Genomic DNA, 22,323 nt, shown 5'->3' on the forward strand with positions numbered 1-22,323 from the left:
CAGAAACATCTTGTAGTGCACGGTTTAGCTCCGGCTGGAGGGCGGTGCTTGGTATTTCCTCAACTGATCTCAACATGGCTGCCGGGTAGGGATGTCACGAGAACCGATACTTCGGTACCAACTCGGTACCAAAATTCTGACAATGTGACGGTACTCGTTTTCTTCGGTACCGAAGCGGAGGTACTGGAGATGCGATTCTTCCAGATCTAATGTGGGCAGTATACGCTTACAAGTGTTCTCATCTGCCGTGAAATGAAGGAAGAAGAAGAACGCCGTAAAACAACACGGAAAAAAACCCCAACACGAGACGTGAGAGATGGCAGCTGCTGCAGCGCTACCTCCGCCTCGACTCGTTGAGAAAACAAATAGCACCTCAAATAACCAAATAACCAATAACCTCAAAGACACATGCAGACAATATTGTTTGTTTTAAATACTTGAAGGCTACATGCCACTGTTATGTTTTGCAATGTTAATAGGCGTTTCTTTTTATTTATTACTTAAAGGCTACATGCCTCTGTTTTTTGTAATGTTCAAATGTTTTAATCAAGGAGCGCGTGTTGAATTACATAGGATTTATTGGGTTTTTTTGTATCGAATTAGTATCAAGAATCGTGTAAATTCACTGGTATTGGTATCGACTACTAGATTTCTGGTACCGTGTCATCCCTACTGCCTGGTCACAAACTTTCTCATTTTACAGCTGAGCAGTACACTACAAGATGTTTCTGAAAACATTTTATTTGAGAAATAGGCATTACAGTAACAGAAGATTGATTCATATTTGATCAGCACTATCAAGTTTGATAGGAGTTTGCAAGTGATTGACAGCTGCTCAGAGTGGGCAAGGATTGGTTGTTTTCCTCCATTCTGTGAAATCTTGCAGAAACCATTGGACACAGAGGCACATGATATTTCAGATTACCTGCCTCATGCACTACTGTCAGGATATAGTGACCCTTTTCTACCCACTGCTGCTTTAACTTTCCCCTTAACTGCGTCATGAAGTGGGTCTTATAGGCTGCAGGCTAGTCTAAGGTAAGGTCCACCCAGCTGAAGCGCAGATCACAGTCTATTTATTGAACCTTTACTCTTAGTTGTGGGTGCTCCGCCTTCAGTGTGAGGGGGTTTTAATAAGTCCACAACTTTCCACCCAGCTCAGCTCTTAAGTGTCTTTGTTTAGGGGGTTTACCGGGATCCAGCCTCTCGTTTGGAAACTCCGGGGATGATATCACCATGTGAGGAGGAGAGAGAAAGCTCTGCTAGTGCAAAGCTGGAAAGTGAAAGTAAAGTTGTCACAAGTAGAATGTGTGCCACCCTGGATCAGAGCAGACGAACAACACCGACACTGCAGCACGGTAGGATCAAAAATGCAACTCATTTATGTGTTTATACTGTGTGTGTGTCTGATTGCATGGTGTCTTTATTATACCTCTGAGACTAATGCAACGATTCAACCAGGGCCTGTTGGACTGTAGATCTAGACAGAGCAGATATATGGACAGCACGCTCTCACCGAAGGGAAGGCGTGATTTGCAGATTTGTGGGGGAGATAAGGCACAATTGTAACAGAAAACAAATTGGTTTTGCATGTAATTTCTCAAAATGTGGATACAATATGTATGTAGTTAACTTGCATCTGTGTTCTACTGTTAAGACAGTCATCAAATGCTTTTCAAGCAATGAGGCACAATATTGTTAATAATTATCTGCTGCCATGTGTATATACTAGTCCCACCAAGGACCATAATGAACTCCTCCAAAATATAGATCATTGTTAAAACAATTTAATATCAATTCCACAATTAGTTCCGTGGTAACCAGCAGCATAGAGAGGGTTTCTGAGGTCTGCTGTGAAGGCACGTAGGTCTGGACATGATTGGATTGAATAGCAGATGATGGATGTCTGCTGGTTGTCAGTCACCATGCTGCCTCACATACAAATACCTGGAGCCTCTTAGTCAGTCAAGGATGTTTAATCAGGCCACAACATGTCTTTTGTTTTTGTTTTAGCTGTATTCATTCCTTCCCTTCTGAAATGGCCTTTCAATTCACTTTTTTTGCCTGCATTTGTGGTATATGTGATATACATAGTGTATATATATGCAGTATATATATATATACTGTATATGTATAAATATGTATATACTGTATATGTATAAATATGTATATATACAGTATATATACGTATATGTATATGTATATGTATGTCCAGTATGTATATATACTGGACATACATATACATGTACTGGACATACATATACATATATGTGTGTGTGTGTATATATGTGTATATATATATATATATATATATATATACACATATATACACACATATATGTATATACACTTACCGGCCACTTTATTAGGCACACCTGTTCAATTGCTTGTTAACACAAATGGCTAATCAGCCAATCACATGGCAGTAACTCAATGCATTTAGGCATCTAGACGTGGTGAAGACGACTTGCTTAAGTTCAAACCGAGCATCAGAATGGGCAAGAAAGGGGATTTAAGTGACTTTGAACGTGGCATGGTTGTTGGTGCCAGACGGGCTGGTCTGAGTATTTAAAAAACTGCTGATCTACTGGGATTTTCACGCACAACCATCTCTAGGGTTTACAGAGAATGGTCCGAAAAAGAGAAAATATCCAGTGAGCGGCAGTTGTGTGGACGAAAATGCCTTGTTGTGATGTGAGAGGTCAGAGGAGAATGGGCAGAGTGGTTCGAGATGATAGAAAGGCAACAGTAACTCAAATAACCACTCGTTACAACCAAGGTATGCAGAATAGCATCTCTGAACGCACAACACGTCAAACCTTGAAGCAGATGGGCTACAGCCGCAGGAGACCACCCGGTACTAGCACCGGCCACTTTATTAGGTACACCTTGTACCTAATAAAATGGCCGGTGAGTGTATATGTATACACATATATGTATACACATATGTATAAATATATATGTATATATATATATACACATATGTATGTATATGTATGTCCAATATATATACATACTGGACATACATACATGTACAGTATATGTATATTAGGGATGCTAATTTTGAAAAATTTGCTTAACCAATAACCGACCCTCGTTAACCGATTATTAACCGTTAACTGACAAGATTAGTGCGTCTCATGCATCGGTGCGCCAGCTGCAGTGTATGAGCACAACAGACAACTGAGTCCACAGTCCACCGTCAGGAGAGTTACTGTAGCAGTTCGCAGCCCAGTAAAAGTCTCCTCTGCACATTTAGTTTAGTTTAGTTTAGCAGGTTGTCCGCTGTGTGTCTGCCCGGCGTAACCACACTCTGTCTGCCTGGATTAACAATAGCGATGGTCCGACAAACAGTTACACTCTGTCAGCACGGCGTAACTTCAGCGAGTTTCCGACAGACCGTGTGTGTGGCGGTGGGGAGTGTGGGTTTGTCGGTGGCGTTATAGTTGTGAACGTAGGTGTATCAGACAGTGTGTGTACAGTTCATTTGTCGGTGAATAAATGCTACGAGGCTACAACTCAAGGGAGCTCAAGGCGGGAGTCAACTTCCTGTGTCTGCAACAGCAGCTTAGACTCTCTTAAGATGGGCTGTCAAGGTGGACCAGCTTTTCTCCTTAAAGTGACCAGTTTTTCTCAGCTTATTAATTAATTATTAACATTTCTTTTAACCGTTTAACCAATAGCGTTAACGATTAAAATGCTTAATGTCGGTTAACCGTTAAACGGTTAATTATTTTATATGTATACTGTAAATAAATACATGTATATAGCTACTTACTTAAGAGTCCGACATCAGAACTGCACCCTCGACTAGAGTGAATGAAGCGTTCAACAAAGCCGTGTAATATACTGTATATATTCAGCTTTTTACTAAAGCAAATGCTCCAATGCCTGGTATCAGTCTGCGGCCCGAGGGGTTGATAACCACTGGGTTTATTGCTATTTAAAATGAAAGTTAATATGACAAAGTATAGGCTATAGCCTACTGATTTCAGCACCAGGAGCTGTCCATAGGATGACCTACAGCGGAGGTTTTCAAACTGGGAGGCGGGCCTCCCTGGGGGGCTCCAAACTGTTTCAGGCGAGGCTCAGTGAATGAGAGTCAAAATATATTACATTAGTCATCAAAAGAAGGTCACATAGAATAGCTTAATAGCCTGTGTGATATCGTTAAGCTGAAGAGATAGTTTTGGGGAATTCTACTGTTTTTCCGACTTTCCCAGTCAGTCAGAGTCAGAAACTAGTAAATGCCTTAGCACAGGGGTCTAGTCATTAACTGTGTGACATGCATCAGGCCGTTTAATACTGTACTGTCGGTATTAAACGGCCTGATGCATGTTACATGAATCCATGCAGTTTTCATCTGAATTTAAATAGGCTTTATAATTTTATTTTAAAAGTGCTAAATATTATATCCAGAGCATTATATATAGCAGCGAACAACTATTTGCTATGCTATATAGTGGAGTAATGTCTACCTGAGCAGAGAATGAAGTCTCTCTACCACTGTGTGTGTTGTAAATCAAGCTTCTCCTCACTTTGTTTGCATAGCTGGTCGGCCAAACATGCTTCTAGTGCCGTTTAGTGCCTGTGAATTTGCCCCAACTGCTTCCGTCGGTTGGGGCACATTCACTTGCGCTAAAAGCATGACTCCGCGCTTTGTTTCCATTGCTGGCCAGCAACATATGCTTTTAGTGCCTTTTAGTGCCTGTGAATGTACCCCAACTGATGGAAGCGTAGCACCCACCCTCCGGTTCCCCCTCAGGCAAACACTGTTAGCTCCCGTATTTAGCACCTTTAATATATACATTAGACTTCTGACACATCCCTGGTTTGGATTTAGACCAATAGGTGAAAGCAACATTAAAGCTACAAACAACCCATAATTCAACACTCACCCTCAGTTCACGTCTGGCCAAGGACCATTGTTGCATGTCCTACCCAAGCCCCCAGGAAGAGCGCCACGCTTTGAAGCAAATTTTCATAATGGTCAAACGGCGGTACTACAACTTCCGTGTCCGTCACGTGATGTCATTGGGCCCAAAAAGACTTTTCCAATAGACTTACATTGGGAAAGAGACGTCTGTAACTCAGCGGATCTTTTTTTTTAGGTAAATCAACTCCCTAGTATGAACACTTGAACAGTCCTTATTTAGATCATTAGGTCCTAAAAGTTGTAAAATGCACTAATAGCCGGATCCAGAGTTTTTTCTCTCACTCTGTTCATGTGAATGAGACTCAGACCAAGGCTGTAGCGAGAGTTGGGAGTCGGGATTATAGGAAACACTAATGCCTCTGCTCTATGGGACCAATGGATGCAGAAGATTGCCGGATGATCCAGTTAAATCTATACTCGGAAGTTGAACTTTAATTGCTTCATGTGCTAATGAGCAACTCTCATAGGAATGAAATGGAGCCCACCTCCAACGCTGTATCCAGTTCTCTTTATACATCCATGATCATACCCCTTTCTCTCTCTCTATCTCTGTCCATGTTTCCTGTCACGTCCTCATTATCATCTGTCTACTATCAGAGGCAGAAATGCTATAAAAAAAACAAACATAGAATACTCGCTCCATTAACTGAGGAACATCTGCTGTTGGGAATACGCAAATGATTAGTCTATTTTAGTCATTTTCAAGACAAAATGCAGAACATTTGATGGTTCCAGGTTTTCAAATTGAGAATTTGCTACTTTTGTTGGTCTTACATTATAGTAAATTTAATATTTGGGGGTTTTGGAGTATACTCTTAGATGCCATTAGAACTTTTTTATATTCTAAAACTTTTCAACTTAAATACTTCAGACATATTTGATAGTGATAAACAGAAACACATTTCGATTTGAGTCATGTTGAGATAAGATAAGATGACATTATCAATTATTTGTCCCACAGCGGGGAAATTCACAATGTTACTGAATGTTAATACCATTTATGTACCTTTAAAAAGAGGGTGATTTTATTAAAAAAGGCATTTGGCATTGTCATTCAATTTGACAGCATTTATAGCCTACATTTCAAGTAATTGATCTTAAAAGCTAGTCTTGCTCTAATAGTAGCAAGACTGGCATACTCCTAATAAATCCAGATATTTAAATTTACCAGCCTAAAACTGACTTTCAGTAAGTGCCCAAAACTTTAAAATAAATAGTTTCTGTTGGTCCAAAGCTAACGTGGGTGGGAGTAATGACAAGATATGCTTTGTTTTATTGCTGCAAATGGTCCCCATCTGTAGATATGCACTTTTTAATGAAAAAGCAAAATGATATAATTCATAGCTTATTATTTTGTGGATCCCCTGACAGATTGCTAAGGACCCCACTTTGAGAATTGATGTTTTATGGACCAAAAGAAAAATAATTGGCAAATGAATCACCAATGAAAATAGTTCGTTTAGAGCTCCGATATAATATAACGCCCCCCTTTTCTCTTTTTCAAGTATAATTTTCCATTTTGCATACACTTAAACTTTGCTGGCAACAAAAATAAAACTCTAAGAAATTCTAAAGAAAAAATAAAGTAAATTTTAGATTACGTTTTTTTTTTATTCTGTGTAAGTGCAATATGCACCATGGTATCCCAGTTGAGGTGAGGTGAAGTCTTGTCCTGCCTGCTGCTCCCATAACATGACTGCACAACACAGATACAGTAGCTTACTTGTCCAAGCAGTGCATCAAATCAGAGAGTTTCTACAGTGATTTTATGAATTGGCTTCAAAGTAATCGTGACAGTGGAATGTGACTTTCACTTCCTCTCTTCTAAAAAATGTGTTTTCCCTTGTACTCCAGCCTCATTTGCTCTCAGTGTGTGCTGTTGGTTTTGGCAATGACTATCCTGAATTGGAAGTGCAGTTGATTAATAATGAACAAGAAGCAATCATATTATATTATTATGACATTTATTTATTTATCGAGTCATTTATGTATTTATTGATTTATTTCTGATTTTGGCAGGTTCCGTCCTCAATACTTTATGTGTACACTGACTAATAGTATAATATATAATATGTTGATTAATAAACAGGAGCCATTCAGTAAAGTAGAGCGTAAATTCTATGAGTGATCTTATTATTAGCTAGCTACTAATTGAGATCAGGTTTTATTTGATGGTAACGTTCTTGAATTGAATCTTGTGTGTTTGTATTTGTTTGTGTGTGTGAGTGATGACAGACTCAAATATGGCTCTATAATATGCCTTTCTGCACTGCTCTCTGCTTCTTCTCCCCTATAGTGTGAGTCTGGATGGTCCCGGTTGCAGTATGACATCAAGGAGACACCTCTTTCTTTTTGTAAGTGTCCCCTGTGCTTCATTCCTTGTGAACTCAGCAGCTCGTAGCTTTAACATGAGAGCGCTGAGTACAATATAACTTATTATTGTGTACGTTTGACATGCTTTCTCTCAATTTCTCAGATTATTAAAAAACAGACATTTAATGTTGCTGTTAAATTTTTGTCTGCTAGATGTTCCTGAGCACGGTCGACCTTTCAAAACAGGGGTGTCTTGACAATTTCGATCTAATGAAGGACTGGGTATGTGTGTTTTTCACATTTATTCAATGGTTTTGTTTTTGTTGGATACCAGCAAAAAGAAAAAGTGAAGGCAATCAAGTGTTTTCCTCTGAGCTTTCGTTTTCAGAGCAATATTAAATGCTGTTTGACACATGACACCCAGTGCAATGATGTGGCTCATTGATGTGTTTTTAATAGTCTTCTTTAGTCTTTTCATGGGCATTTTTTGAAAGTCAGAAATTAAACTATTAATATCTGGTGACTGGGGCTGGGAAATATGACGATATATATCCTCAAAACTACATAAAGATGTCTATCGTATATATTTTTCCATATTGTTTCTATCGCGATATAGGCTAAGTCTATATTTATTTAATTATTCTCTCTTCACTGTTGTGTTCATTTTGCACTCAAGTAAACTGAGAATATACTCAGTAATTTTCATTTGTCAATTATTTAATTTACACAGGAATATGTAGTATACAAAGTATACACAAATTTGTATAGTATACAAAAATAGGCTTTATCGTGTGGTTAATGCATATGGACTATTTATTTATTGAATTACCAGAAAATATGCTATATCGTGATATATAGTTATTGAGATATGAAATTACCTATATCGTAATAGAAGATTTTGGCCATATCAACCAGCCCTATTGATGGAACCCTATAGGGACCTCTATGTTTTGCTAATGATTCTGATGAACATAAGAATTCAAATGAAAGATATTCATTGACTAATAATAAACCATTGAAAATGTCCTAATGTTTGTCCACTTCTCTATTCCTCTTCAAGGGAGGAAATCTGACCGACACTGTCTCCCTAGTCAAAACTCAATATTCCAAGGTAACGTACTGAAACAGTGAGCAAAAATGATCTGTTGAGATGTTGAATTTGCATTAAAGTGATAATAACACGTTTTCTGGACTGAATTGCATTTGATCAAGTGTACATGCGTGCTCTACCCCATGCAGGACACAATGGAGTGTACTTTGGAGAGAGAGTGCCTACGAGGTACAGAACTAGCATGTGGATTGCTAAGTGACTGCTATTACAGAGTGAGTGAACAATACCAACTTTTTGCTATCATTTGCTTCAAGTCTGTGTTTGTTGATGTTTCGATTGTGACTTTTGTGAGTGATTGTCAAGTCTCATATCTCACTTTTCTTCCAAGCTTATGAATTATTGTATTGTTTCTTTTGTTCACCACAGGACTGCAAAAATAAGAGTGAGAAGTGCGAAGGGGATTCTCAGGATATCTATTTCTATCACTTCATGTGCCTTTTGGCCAAAACTGCCAACGAAACAGTCAAAGGTACCTCACATACAGTCAGATACTACTCTAACAATCAGTGGTGGCTGGTTTACCTGTGATTAACCTCCTTTCGGGATAATACCCCCCTTTGAAAATGTCACCAAAGCAGAATACTAAAGTTGTTTTTTTAAATCATGAAATTCATCATTTTCTTTTCTTCCTTTCTTGCATTACAGGCTGCGAATATGGTGAGTACACATGCTGCGCTGTGAGTGTTGCCGTGGGCGGTATGTGATGTTGAAAGTGTGTGTACGTGTGAAAGGCCTACGTCTGTGTGTACTTACTGTTATGTCAGCCTGTGTAGACATGCGAGTGCTGGCACCAAAACACACATTCAGCTTTTTCTGATGTTCATTTTTATTGAACCATGTAAGTTTGCTTTTACAATTCATTACCTCCATTGATGTAACATTGATCTAATCCTTGTTCTTTTAGACACCGTATGTGAGCTCTATTCAGAGATCTCATCGACTGGTAAGTCACACTTTTTATTTAGCAGTTATTAAGAAGTGCATGTTGATGCTGTCATTTGAAATCCCAGAAATCATGCTCGCTGTTGCATAACTGCAGTTCTCCGTCTGTCCACACAGTTACAAATTCCAAATGCACAGAGAGCTTATTCACTCAGAGAACCATGGATACATATGTAACCGTTGCTTATTATTATGGCTAAATTTGATATTCAGACAATTAATATAGCAGCAAACAACTATTTGTAAACGTACAGGAATGTATGTAAAGATATAGTGGATTCATGTCTACCTGAGCAGAGAATGAAGTCGCTATACCTCTGTGTGTGTTGTAATTTGAGCTTCTCTGTTCTTTGTTGACATAGCCGGGCCGGCCGCATTTACTTTTAGTGCATGTTCGTGCATGTGAGCATGCCTCACTGGCTAGCTCGCGGCTGCCATTCTGCACTGGTCTCATATGGCAGTTACAACTGATAACGCTGTCCCGACCAACTGCGTCGTCGCAGAAGCTTAGCACCAACCCTCCTGTAATCCCCCCCAGGTTAACACTGTTAGCTATGTCAGCACTGTTGCAGTTGTATGCACTGTAAGCACTGTTAGCACCATTAGCTGCGAGCTGTCGCCATGTTGAGAGCCGTGCGGAGGCAATAGAAATGCTCCCAATGTCACAATTAGTACCTTTAATTAAAATAAATGTGGAATTTTCAAGAACTCATGGCATTGACCACCAACAATCTTAAAACATGCAGTATATACAGTGGTAACAAATTCACCATATTTGAGTTTTCTGTACCTTTAAATGCTGCCTTTAATTTGACCAAGTCTTCCAGTGCTGGTACAAATATTACTGATTCCATTAGTATTTCTGCTTCTTCGCATTGATACACTAAGTACTATAGAGTGGTACAGGAATGAGTCCTAAAACTCGGAAATCAGTTAACATTTTAGCACTTCCGTTTCCCTCGTCTCAAAGTCAATGGGTTTTTAGTTAAATGCCTGAAATAAGATCTGTGGTTAACACAAGCTTAAGAGATTTTTACATTTTGTTCTATGATATAAAATACGTCAGTAAATATCCCACTCATGAATGTTGAAGCTTTTATATGTCTTAAAAAAGGAATTTGCTAACAAGTGGCTTAAAGAGACTCCTAAACGTCATCACTCTCAGCTTTTTACTTCTGGCGATTGCATTCACAATTCAAAAATCATGTTAATTTGTTGAGATTATTTTACGGTACAAAACGTGTAAGTATCATAAATGTTTGTTTTCTGCAGAGTTTATTTTCTGCAATAATCCAAAACCCAATGGAAAAATCCCATTGGCTTTTTGTTGAGGGAACCCAGCGCAATTCTAACTTCCGGGTTGGCCTACAAAAATACGTCATCCCTGTAGCACTCTTATTGCTTTTAGTGCCTACGAAGCCCATATTGTAAGATTTTATCACTGACTGACTGCCTTTCTGTAGATTCTGATCAGAAAACAACATTGCCACCAACAACAACAACATTGCCACCAACAACAACAACACTGCCACCAACAACAACAACACTGCCACCAACAACAACAACACTGCCACCAACAACAGTCACACAGCTCTCAGTTACCGGATGCACTGGTAAGCCATGCTGTGTATGATTATATGATCGCTACTTATACCATAGCCATGGCAAATAATCCTTTTTTGTTTTTCTAGTATTTGTTCATTAAAATCATATCAGAAAACCTCAAACATAGTTCTTGTCAAGAGTTTATTTAACATTCCAAATAAATGCTTAAAGCTCATTAAATGCAGGTGATCATAAGAATAATTTTCCAAGCGCTCTTCAAAGTCTTTCCTCATAAAACAGAAAAATGCGGTTAGAAAAAACTTGTGTGTGTGTATTCTTTGGTGATGATGATATCTTCCGCCTGCCACAAGCAATGAACCCATTCCACACTCAAAAAACAAGCTTGGACAAGCTGCACAGAAGTGCAATTTATGCTTTAGTGTTTTCTAACACCATTTTTTGGTTTTATAAGAGAAAAGACTTCAAGGAAGCCGATAACAAGCAGCGCCCTCGTCACCTCCCTAAGCTTTTTTATGGGAAGCGTCCCATGCAGTGGATGAGACCGTCCCAAACGAGGCTAAACAAGAATGTGTTTAATGCTACAGTACATTAGTAGTTAGCTCACGGGTAAAACTACCCTAAACTGATTCAATCAAACCTTAAACTATAAATGAATATAAGTCATATGTGGTCATGGTGTTATAATGATGATAATACACTCCAAAATGTTCAAATATGGGAAATAAACTTGCTTCGCATCTTAATGTTCTACGACTCCATCTTGTGGATTATTTTCTTGTATCGGGCTACCTCAGAGTATGTTATCACTACTCAAAATATATATATATATATATATGTATATATACATATATATATATGTGTATATATATGTATGTGTATATATATGTATATGTATATATATGTATGTGTATATATATGTATATGTATATATATATATGTGTATATATGTATATATATATGATGTTCTGCATGTTTAAATAATACAAGTAGTTTCCCTGTTTTATATATATATATATATATATATATATATGTATATGTATGTATGTGTATATATATATATGATTGTCTGCATGTTTAAATAATACAAGTAGTTTCCCTGTTTTAGATATATATATATATATATATATATATATATATATGTATATGTATGTATGTGTATATATATATATATATATATATATGATTGTCTGCATGTTTACATAATACAAGTAGTTTCCTTGTTTTACACTGTAACATTGCAATTGTACTGATACATTTTTTTTTTTTTATCTTTCCATAGACAAACGTTTCGGAAATAATGAAACAGGTAAGCTTTTCTATTCAAATTTCTATATTTGGGTTGATACGAGTATGTCAGAGGGGTAGAGTTTAGTCTGTAAAACGTCAGAAAACTGTGAAAAAGTTGATGTCTTCAAACTGCATGATTTGCCTCACCAACAGTCCAACCCCAATGATATTCAGTTTTAAAACAGAGTAAAACTGCCAATCCTTACATTTCGATTTTGTTTTAAATAAATTACTTGAAAAATCAGCTATCAACTGTTAATAATTCATTTTCTTGTTTTTATGTGATTTTTTTTCAAAATGTTACAAGAGTGAAAATGATAGTTTTCTTAGTTTGCTGCGTTACTAGAAGAACACCTACAGTATACCCAAATTTAGATATGACTTATTTTGACTGATCAGAGCAGACTAGGCTTATTTGGGAGGGGTTCTTAAAGAGACAGGCGCTAAAAGAGAGTGTTTCAGACAGAGGGTGAGTACAGGTATATTCAGACAAACAAAATAATGTGTTTTTTTTTAACATTAAAGCATGTAAACATGTTCTAGTAGAAACCCAAAATACAAGTATGAACCTGGAAATGAGCACGATATGTCCCCTTTAACAGCGAGTTAATATGGTAAAATAATGCTTCCATTTTGCTCACTGGCATTCCATGAACATGCAGAGGAAGGTGAACTGAATTTACTGGAAGCAGTACCTGTATTTCCTGCAGTGCTGTACAAGAGTCGCTCAATTGTTTTTTCTCATAGTGCTGTTTGCTAAATGTCAAATGTTGAAAGCATACAAAGAAAATAGTGTTCACCCAATCATTTGTGATCTGTTTTTTTGGTAACATTAATGGAAGTTGTCTCTGATCTCTCCTTAACCAGACACCTTAACCCTGAAGATGGTATTGATGATGTCTGGGATCCTCAATGTGGTCTTGCCACTGGCTGTTTACCTGTACATGCGCGACCAGCGGACGAAGGACAGGATACCGTGGGTGAGTGTGAGCAAAATTCTGTTTGTTGTTTGATTGCAATAATCCATATAGGCGGCAACCAGTTTAACAGCCTCACTTAAAGTGGCAGTAGGCAGAATGTTTTTGGCATCATTGGGCAAAAAATCCATTATAACCTTTCAGCATATTGTAATTCAAGTGTTCTCAGCGAAAACTAAACTTCTGCACCTCCTCATGGCTCTGTTTTCAGGCTTTAAAAAATCTAGCTTGTGACAGGAGACGTTGGCCAATCACAGGTCATTTCAGAGAGAGAGAGCGTTCCTATTGGCTGCTCATTCAACAGAGGCAGCTGTCAATCACTCGCAAACTCTGAGTTTGAGAAAATGAGAAAGTTTGCTCCGGCTGGTGGGCGGTGCTTGATATTTCCTCAACTGATCTCAACATGGCTGCCGGGTCGCAAACTTTCTCATTTTACAGCTAAACAGTACACTACAAGATGTTTTTGAAAACATTTGAGGAGAGAAATAGGCATTACAGTAACAGAATATTGATTCATATTTGATCAACGCTGCCTAGTTTGACCGTTTAATCGGAGTTTGCGAGTGATTAACAGCTGCTCAGAGACGGCAAAGCTCCAGCTCGGCTCTGATTGGTTATTTTCCTCCGGTCTGTGAAATCTTGCAGATGCCATTAGGAGCACTGGAAGACACAGAGGCACATGGTTTTTTTTTCAGATTACCTGTCTCATGCACTACTGTCAGGATATAGTGACTGTTTTATAAAAATAATATATATATATATATATTTCATATTTGCTCCAATTCTACCCACTGCTGCTTTAAGGAGTGAAGGCCCAAGATCATGTAGGCAGATATATAGTAGTATTGTAAGATTTTCATTATAACAGTCAAGGATATTCAAGTAACATTTATTTGGAGTCATGGAGTGTACTTCAGCAAGCTACATATTGCAGTATCAAATTAATTGTCATTTCTTTTTCAGGATGCAACCTATGAGTCGAATGGAAACCCACCAGGAGATCAGCCAATGACAGAGTTGAAGGTACTGTTGCAGATATTTTTCAGTTATGGTAAAAAATATATTGTCTGTGCGCTTTTCCACCCTGACACACACTCAGCAGTTTTCAGGAGTCCAGGACTTCCTACTAGGCCTCCAGTTGTTGTTATATACTAGACTCACTTTTGCTATTTTAGCCATGCTGTTCTAATTGACGATTTATGGAGCTGCTCTTCATCTGATCACCTTTTTTTAGATGTTTTGTTCCTGAAATGTGTTTAGGATGATTCATCTAAATGCAGGAGGTAGAGATGAAACTATCTGGGGTGTGTTGTTTAACCACCTCTGTCACTGGGCCAGTTCAAAAACATAATAACAGACAGACTCACATTAAGTGCAATTAAATGCACCCCTTACAAAAATGCCTGGCAGTTTTCAGATGTGAACTAAAATTGTAAAATATGTGAAAATAAAATAATGTCACGTGTGAACTGGACATTTTCGCACATTTGATTGGCATTTTTCACATTTGAATGAAAATTTCCAAACGTAAAATTTACATTTTCACATGAGAATTACTTACATTAATACATGATTGGCTTTTTTATTCACACGTGGTTTAGAATTTCCACATTCGGAAACAAAATATGGCACGTGAAATCCAGAAAATCATGAAATCAAAATTGCTTCTTCACATGTGAATTACACATTTTCACATGTGAACTAAAATTTTAACATGTGAAAATAAAATAAAATCACATGGTTTTCACATGTGACTTTTTCGTAAGGGACGATATATCATTTCCAACTGATAGTTTCAATCAAAAATAATAGGACGGAGTTTGGTGACATCAAGAAGTAGCGTGAGATCATGGGAGTTAAGGTCTTTGTGCACCAAGTCTGTATTTTTCATATGCTTTTTTTTTTATCCATCATCCGGAAAAAAAAAAATGTACGCACAGAAACCTTGCACACTGGGTCCGATGCTTTTTATTATTCTATTTGTTGAAAAATTCTCAATAATAGTAGGCCTGTCCAGTTTGCAGAAAATGGTCCAAAAAAACCCCATCCAGTATGAATACTTTCTCTGTACTTAATTTTGTATCTGTATTCAATGTTTTTAACTTGCGTCATAGCATTTTATGAGAAATTCCACTGCAGGGAGTTTTTATTGACTTTGTGTACTGAAGCAGAAAGGTTAATCTGTCTACTACAATAAGAAACTCTGAGACTTAGTGACCACATTTAACTATGATAAGAACATAGAAACCAAACTATCAAAGCCTCATATTCCTATAAAAGTGGAGAGAATCGGTAATGTAATCCAAAATGGGTTTTCCCTCAGGGATTTAGAACCCACAAACCCTGTTCCTGTGTCAAGCACCCCTTTAGGCTACTGCTGCTAGCTTTAACAACATGTTCACCTTTAGTGAAACACATTTATCAGACTTGAATTGATGTGTATGTTCAACACTCCTTGTTCTCTCTTTCAGTCCACACCGATGACATTTACAAATGGGGCTGGAGAGAACACACATTTGATGCAGGTAATTATGAGTATGAATACACAATATCTAATATATTGTATAAGGTTTTTCCCAACAGAGCATTTGGAAGAAATTTGTTTTCACACACAGACACATAGTGGTGGTATACTAGAGGCTTATAAATTTACTATACACACTTTGGGAGTTTTTTTATTATCATTTTTTTGGCCCTTATCTGTCTGTCTTTCTGGGTATGAAGCTGCTAGATGCTCTCGGCTGGGCAGGAACTGTATAGTTGTCTTGTCTGAGCTTGTTTGCGTTTCATATTGAGAGGTTGATGAGGGTATATTTGCAGCTGGAAAAATGGAAAAATTCCATTGGCTTTTTGTCGAGTGATTCAGGGCGATGCTAACTTCCTGGTTTCCCTACAAAAATCCCTGCAGCACTCCATTAGTTAGTGTTTGCGTGCTAACATGCGACACTAGGATGGTGAAAACGCTACTTGCTACACATCACTGTGAGCATGTCAGGATGTTAGCATTTCACTGAAAACACTGCTGTGCTCAAGTATAGCTTCACAGAATTGCATTATTACAGACTGCTAAATTAACCAAATAAACAATACGGCCGTCGCCATCTATCAGACAACAGTATAGGGTTATTAACTTACATTTGTATAGTACGGTGTTCACTGGAGCAACCACAACCGCTGCTGGAACCTCCCCAAAGAACCTATATTGCCAAGAAGTGAGTCAATTGTTCGTTCCATTGCAAAATCAGCGCCCAGCAGCAAAGCTACGCTTCCGCCATTTTGGACTGAAAGCGTTTACCATACGCCAGTAAAACAGCTGCCTAACAAACTGCTGTGCAATTGTCATATGCTCCCAAAATGGCCTGTGTTGAACAGTAAAATATTATAGATATAATAAGTGTTTTCAGTCCAAAATGGCAGCAGCAGCTGTTGTTAAAAAAAAACAGTTTCGTCTCTTCGTTTCCATACTCTTTGACCTCCCTTTCTGCTATGTAACCAAGATGGCAACCATTGAGGGTGAGGAGTGTCCAGCTTTCCACACTCAACTTTTTGACCGTTATGAGTACAACATCCTTGTCAGTGTTAATGCACTTATGCACTCAAAACAGCAAGTGCAAGTGCAGACGTCTGCAAATTGAGACATGGTTTTAGTCTTGTTAATGGATGGACACTTACCGTATTTCTCTCTCTTTGTCATACAGCCTTCTGATTGTCAATCCGTCCTCACACATTCAGCTGAGAGGCTGTAAGTAGGAATTGTGGTGCTATTCGAGAGGGAACGCAGCAACTGTATATTCTTAATGCAGCACAGCTGTGGGATGTAACAAAGTATCTGGATGCCAGGAGGATCTGCTGGTAACAGGACAGAAGAAGTGAATGACTGTGGTTTGCCAACATCTTGTGGCCCCGAGTAGGAGTGAACAAGCTGCAGCATGCCAGCTCTCTCAGCCATGCTGCAGTCTCTATAATCAAGATGGAGTATTGCCCCAGCACTAAGCCAAAGGGAAATGAAGTGCAATGGGACTCTATGGAGTCAAGTCGACTGAGCTACTCATCTGGACCAACTTTTGAAGAATTATAGACAGGTCATTGGAATCAATTGTAGCAACACTTGTAAAATACGCCAGCTATTGAGCCTATTACTGCTATAGTTATGTGTTTGTTTTGGATGCATGAAAAAATGATGATGTGATACACAAAGGCAACTGACATAAGCTTACTAACCAGGACAATTAATCGTAATAATAACAAATTAATCACTCATTTTTTTATCTGTTCAAAGTCAGAGTGCTGTCTTGACTATGATTTGCCCCAAACTGCATGTGATTATCATAAAGTGGGCATGTCTGTAAAGGGGAAACTCGTGTGTACCCATAGAACCCATTTACATTCACATATCTTGAGGTCAGAGGTCAAGGGACCCCTTTGAAAATGGCCATGTCAGGTTTTTTTTTAAGCTTTAGTTTGGAGCGCTATTTAGCCCCCTAGCTAGTGTGACATGGTTGGTACCAATGGATTCCTTAGGTTTTCTATGATACCAGTATCTTCACTCTAGCTTTAAAACTGAGCCCGCTACAACCTAAAAATCGCAAGTTGCGTTAACACATTAAAGAAATTAGTGGCGTTAAAACAAATTTGCGTTAATGCCATATTAGCGTGTTAACTTTGACATCATGGTTTGGCATAAAATGACTACGGTTGTTACGTTATTAAGCTACGTACGTAAATTAAAATAAGTGAACGTTGACTTTTGGTAATTCACAACGCATTTTCGTTGTATGGGAACGGAATTTTTAGGAGACAGGGCTTGTCCAAAGTCATAATAAACGGTATGCATGTAAAGTAAACAGCACATTTGTGAAGAAAAATATTCTCAAGGCTTCTTTAGCTTTTTATCTCACCCTATCTCACTTTTAACTTTCTGCTCATCAGTTCTCAGTGAGCCATTTGCAGCTTTTTGGTAACAAGTTTTTAAATGCGGGTTAAAAAACTGTTGCCAGGTTTCCTTTCTGTAACAGTCAGACAGAGCAGCAGAAGAAATTCTCTGGGCATTAGACCGTAACAAAAAAATCACAGGTGTATTTTGGTAGCTCTTTTTTACCATTGCATGTATTATGTTTGATTGTGATGCAGTTGTCGTGAAATGCATCCTTTGGTTGAGCTGCCCAGATATTTTATATTTTGCACTGTATCAGAATACCTATGAGCCTAAGAGTAAGTTAGCTTGATACAGTACGCTAAGCTATCTCTAGAACTAAAATGTGAGAATAGTACAATTCAACCCACGGCATTTTAACCAATTTTTCATAAGCTATGAAAACATACTGTAGTTAATGTGAAACATAGTAATTCTGGATAAGTTATCCCCCAGACAAGCTTCATCAATAGAAGTCTTACAGTCGTTGTGTTTAATATTGTATATGCAGGATCCACTAATATATATTCTTTGGGCATGTTACAGATTGCTCTCAAACAAATGCATATCTAATACAAATTATTTATGTAATTGTCTTTTCTTCCTTCCAGAAGCATTTTCAACATATCAGTCAGTTGGTAACATAAAAATAGCATTTCATAATGTTAATCTTTTTCTTTCTTTTTTTTACAGTGTCTGTGTTTGAATGCATTCATGGTTCATCCATGTTCAACTATTTAGCAGTTGTGATGCTTTGCTTGTATATTTTTTATCCAGTTTATTTATGGTTCTTTTAACAGACAGACGAGGATTGTCACAGTTATGTCTGTGCGTGTTTGTAGAGTTGTGGTTTTATACCCACAGCTAGGATTAATGTACTTGTGCATACTGCTTAGCATTGAATAGTAATGTACAGAGTAAAGTATGAGAAAGGTGAGGAGGTGGAGCTGCCCTGGAGGCAGCAATAATCTCATTGGTTGAAGTAACTGTCAGTGGATAGAGCCCATAGGTAATTATAGTGAGGTTATTAATTACTAAAAGACCAGCCCTGCCTACCAAGAGTAATCACATAGGCACCTGTCGCCGGAAGTAGGGGGGGCCAAGGGACCATTGGCCCCCCCTACTTTACAGTCCTGTCCCACTTTCTTTTTAAGGCCACAAATCACTGTATCCCAGCAAATGCCCCTATATCGCAACCCACGCTGCTCTGCGAAGCTTCAAATACCTTCGAATATGTCTCACTGAAACTTCAAAGCCCAAAAAATGGGATTTGGAACAGCCCTAATATTTATGGGATTCCCGGCGATTCCCGGCGTCACTGTCAACCGGGGCGGACTGTCCTCAGTGCAAGGGGTCTGCGGCGATGTCGCCAACCCGTCTCGTTTACCATGCCTATGCTGTGTGACTTTTTGCCATCAGCATTCATAATCATACAACCTTTCTGATCAAATTGTTTACTATAGCGCCAAGTTCTTCATAGATCTAGCCTTGTAATTTTGCTCTCAAAGAGCCCCAGATTGATGCATTTAACTTTAAAATCTTCAAAGTTTTCTTGCGGACCCTTAGATGGTCCAAGGTCACCCACCACAGTCTCTCAAAATTCTGTGGGAAACACTGTTTTAGCCTGCATCATCCAGTTTTAGCCCCCCAATTCAAAACTCATTCCAGCGCCACTGCATAGGCCTGCGTAAAAGTCAATATGTTTTTCTACTGATTCAAAGTTAACTTGGCGAAAAGGAAGATTGATGTGTATTTTGGCAGCATATGTCGTCAAACATGTTGTAAATAGTAAACAGAACATCTAAGCTGTGCCTGATCTCTGTTTGCATTATTTAACTCCTGTGACATTTTTTGCAATGTGTGTATTTTGTCAAAATGTGAATAAATGTAATCTTACTACCGATTGTACGTATTGTGTGTAGAATTTGTATGTGATTATAGCTTCTTTCAGACTGTTCTGATGGCGTACATTTTGGTTTGTAGAAAAATGAGGCACTCCAGGCAAACGTCTGTGTAGCTTACAGTGATTCAGGCCCATTCAGCTCAGTGTAGCCGCCAGGGTCACTGCTATTGATCTCTGCTGTAGTGTCTTTTTTGATGCTTCCACTAGGTGTTACCAAAGTCAGACATTTTAAAATTCTACACATAGAAGCTTTACGATGTGCCTAAAGCATGACATTTCTTCAAAAATAAAGTAATTGTAATCTGATGATGCTTGTTTGGTGTTCATATATTTCCCCCGACAATTACAAACAGTACTTAGTAACTTTCTTTATTAGGATAACTACTGTACAGAGATTTGTTGTGTTCCTTAAACCTGCAGTAGGCAGAATATTTTTTGCATCATTGGACAAAAATTCCATAATAACCTTTCAGGATATTGTAATTCAAGTGTTCTGAAAGACTAGACTTCTGCACTTCCTCATGGCTCTGTTTTCAGGCTTTAGAAAATCTAGACCATGACGGGAGACTTTGGCCAATCACAGGTCATTTCAGAGAGAGCGTTCTGATTGAGCGTTCCTATTGGCTGTGCTCTGGCTGGTGGGCGGTGCTTGGTATTTCCTCAACTGATCTCAACCAGGTTACAAACTTTCTAATTTTACAGCTAAACAGTACACTACAAGATGTTTCTGAAAACATTTGAGGCAAGAAGGCATTATAGTTACAGAATTATGACAATTTTAGGGGAGTGGCTTTGGAGGGAGACCTGAAGGGACAGGCTGACATTGTTGCTGACTGGGAGATGTTCTCACTAGATTTAAGGACTTTTGGAGCTAGGGCTGTTAGCTACTTTCATTGGACACTGGTCTAGGTTTTTCGGTTGAATAATTTTGTTAATCTAGTGTAGTCTTGCTAGTTTCTCATCATTACCAACCCTAGCTTTAACACAATAAATACTGAAGCATTTTTATTTTGATGAAAATATTTTCAGCTTAGACATTTCACTTCTTAAAGCAACTTAAGGCTGGCCCACAATAAAAGATTTTTTCAAATCTTAACAGATTTTGAAAATGTGAGAGACCCCACACATAACAACATGTTATGTTAGATCTAACAGTTTTGCCCCTATAGTGTGTGGAGAGCAATGATTTAGCCAAAACAGCACATCACACACTGACAGATTCCATTCATGAACAACAAGAATCCCGACTCAAAGAAACTGAAATCTCGTAAAATCTCCCGCGTGTGATGGAATTTTCCATCAGTTCCTCTCTTATTGGTAGAAAGGTCAAAGTGTTTGTCAGTGTATGTCAGAGTGTCACTCTGTTGACATTCTTGGGTTGGAGTCCTGTCTAGAGGAGCCACCGTTATCTGTACAGCTGTGCCTGTAGTAGAGACCGTGGAGCCAGTCGCTAGGGCAACCAGGGGCAGAGATGCCAGAGGAATGAAGTAAGTCATAACATGATAAGGGGTAAGACACTGAGCACCGGGGAGGAAGGACAGAGTTGTGAGGCCTTCACGCAGAGAGCATCTATTGTGGAGACCTGTCAATTCTCCTTGGCCAAGCTTCAATAAACCTTCTTTTGTAAGACATCATCAGATCCGGACCTCTTCCTTCCAAAGATAACTTGTATATCAATTATTCCATCACACCGCGCTCAAACATGATTTTAGTGTTAGTTTTTTAGTGCATATGAGTTCCATCTTACTACTTCTTACTCATGACGACGGTTGTTGTCCTTCCACTTCTGTTAGCCCAGTTCTCAATTGGCTAAATTGTCTATCGTTATCGTTATCGGCTGTCCTTCCCCACACACAACAGGATATCCGATTGTAAATATTGAACAAACATGGGTTAATATTTACGATTTGAAATCGGTGCGGCCAGGATGGACTTCCGAGCCCATCGAGGGATGTAAAAAACACTCTTAACATGCTTTGCTGACGATCGTGTAGTGTTCACTCGGTGTTAGCAGAACAGCCACCTATGTTTGATAGATAGCGCCAATACAGTGTATTATCGTATACATCCATATTTCATGAACTATTTGTCTTGAATTCAAAATTATCTTTATGTGAAACCTGCAAGACTATTTTTTTGGGCCGCAACCGAAACAAGCAGTAAACACAATATTAACATTACCTTATAAAGTATGGCAAACTATCTAACAGTTGCTAATTTAAACATTGAGCAGATACAGAGCAGCATTAGCATTCAGTCCAGTTTCTGGTCAAGTGGTAATTGTAAGTCCAATGTTCAGGTAGTGGATTTATCAGGTTTTTACATCTGGAAACTATGCTGATGAGAGAAATGGGACTGAACCAAAATAGTAAAGTT

General features: G+C 38.4%; 1 protein-coding gene across 2 annotated transcripts; it reads left to right on the top strand.

Annotated features, from left to right (window-relative positions):
- Positions 1-1,047: 1,047 nt before the first annotated feature.
- LOC119501012 lies at positions 1,048-17,489 on the top strand. 2 transcript variants are annotated; one of them, XM_037791086.1, is made up of 14 exons: positions 1,048-1,358; positions 7,233-7,290; positions 7,463-7,531; positions 8,310-8,360; positions 8,489-8,572; positions 8,727-8,829; positions 9,006-9,017; positions 9,265-9,303; positions 10,766-10,915; positions 12,148-12,174; positions 13,023-13,135; positions 14,096-14,155; positions 15,604-15,657; positions 16,831-17,489. In XM_037791086.1, the coding sequence occupies exons 2-14, from the start codon at positions 7,261-7,263 to the stop codon at positions 16,876-16,878; spliced, it is 840 nt and encodes a 279-aa protein (XP_037647014.1). In that variant the 5' UTR covers positions 1,048-1,358; positions 7,233-7,260; the 3' UTR covers positions 16,879-17,489. The 2 variants fall into 2 exon arrangements, with proteins under 2 accessions (XP_037647014.1, XP_037647015.1); XM_037791087.1 differs by lacking the exon at positions 10,766-10,915.
- The last annotated feature ends 4,834 nt before the right edge of the window (positions 17,490-22,323 follow it).

This window comes from Sebastes umbrosus, chromosome 14 (assembly GCF_015220745.1).
Source record: "Sebastes umbrosus isolate fSebUmb1 chromosome 14, fSebUmb1.pri, whole genome shotgun sequence".
NCBI lineage: Eukaryota > Metazoa > Chordata > Actinopteri > Perciformes > Sebastidae > Sebastes > Sebastes umbrosus.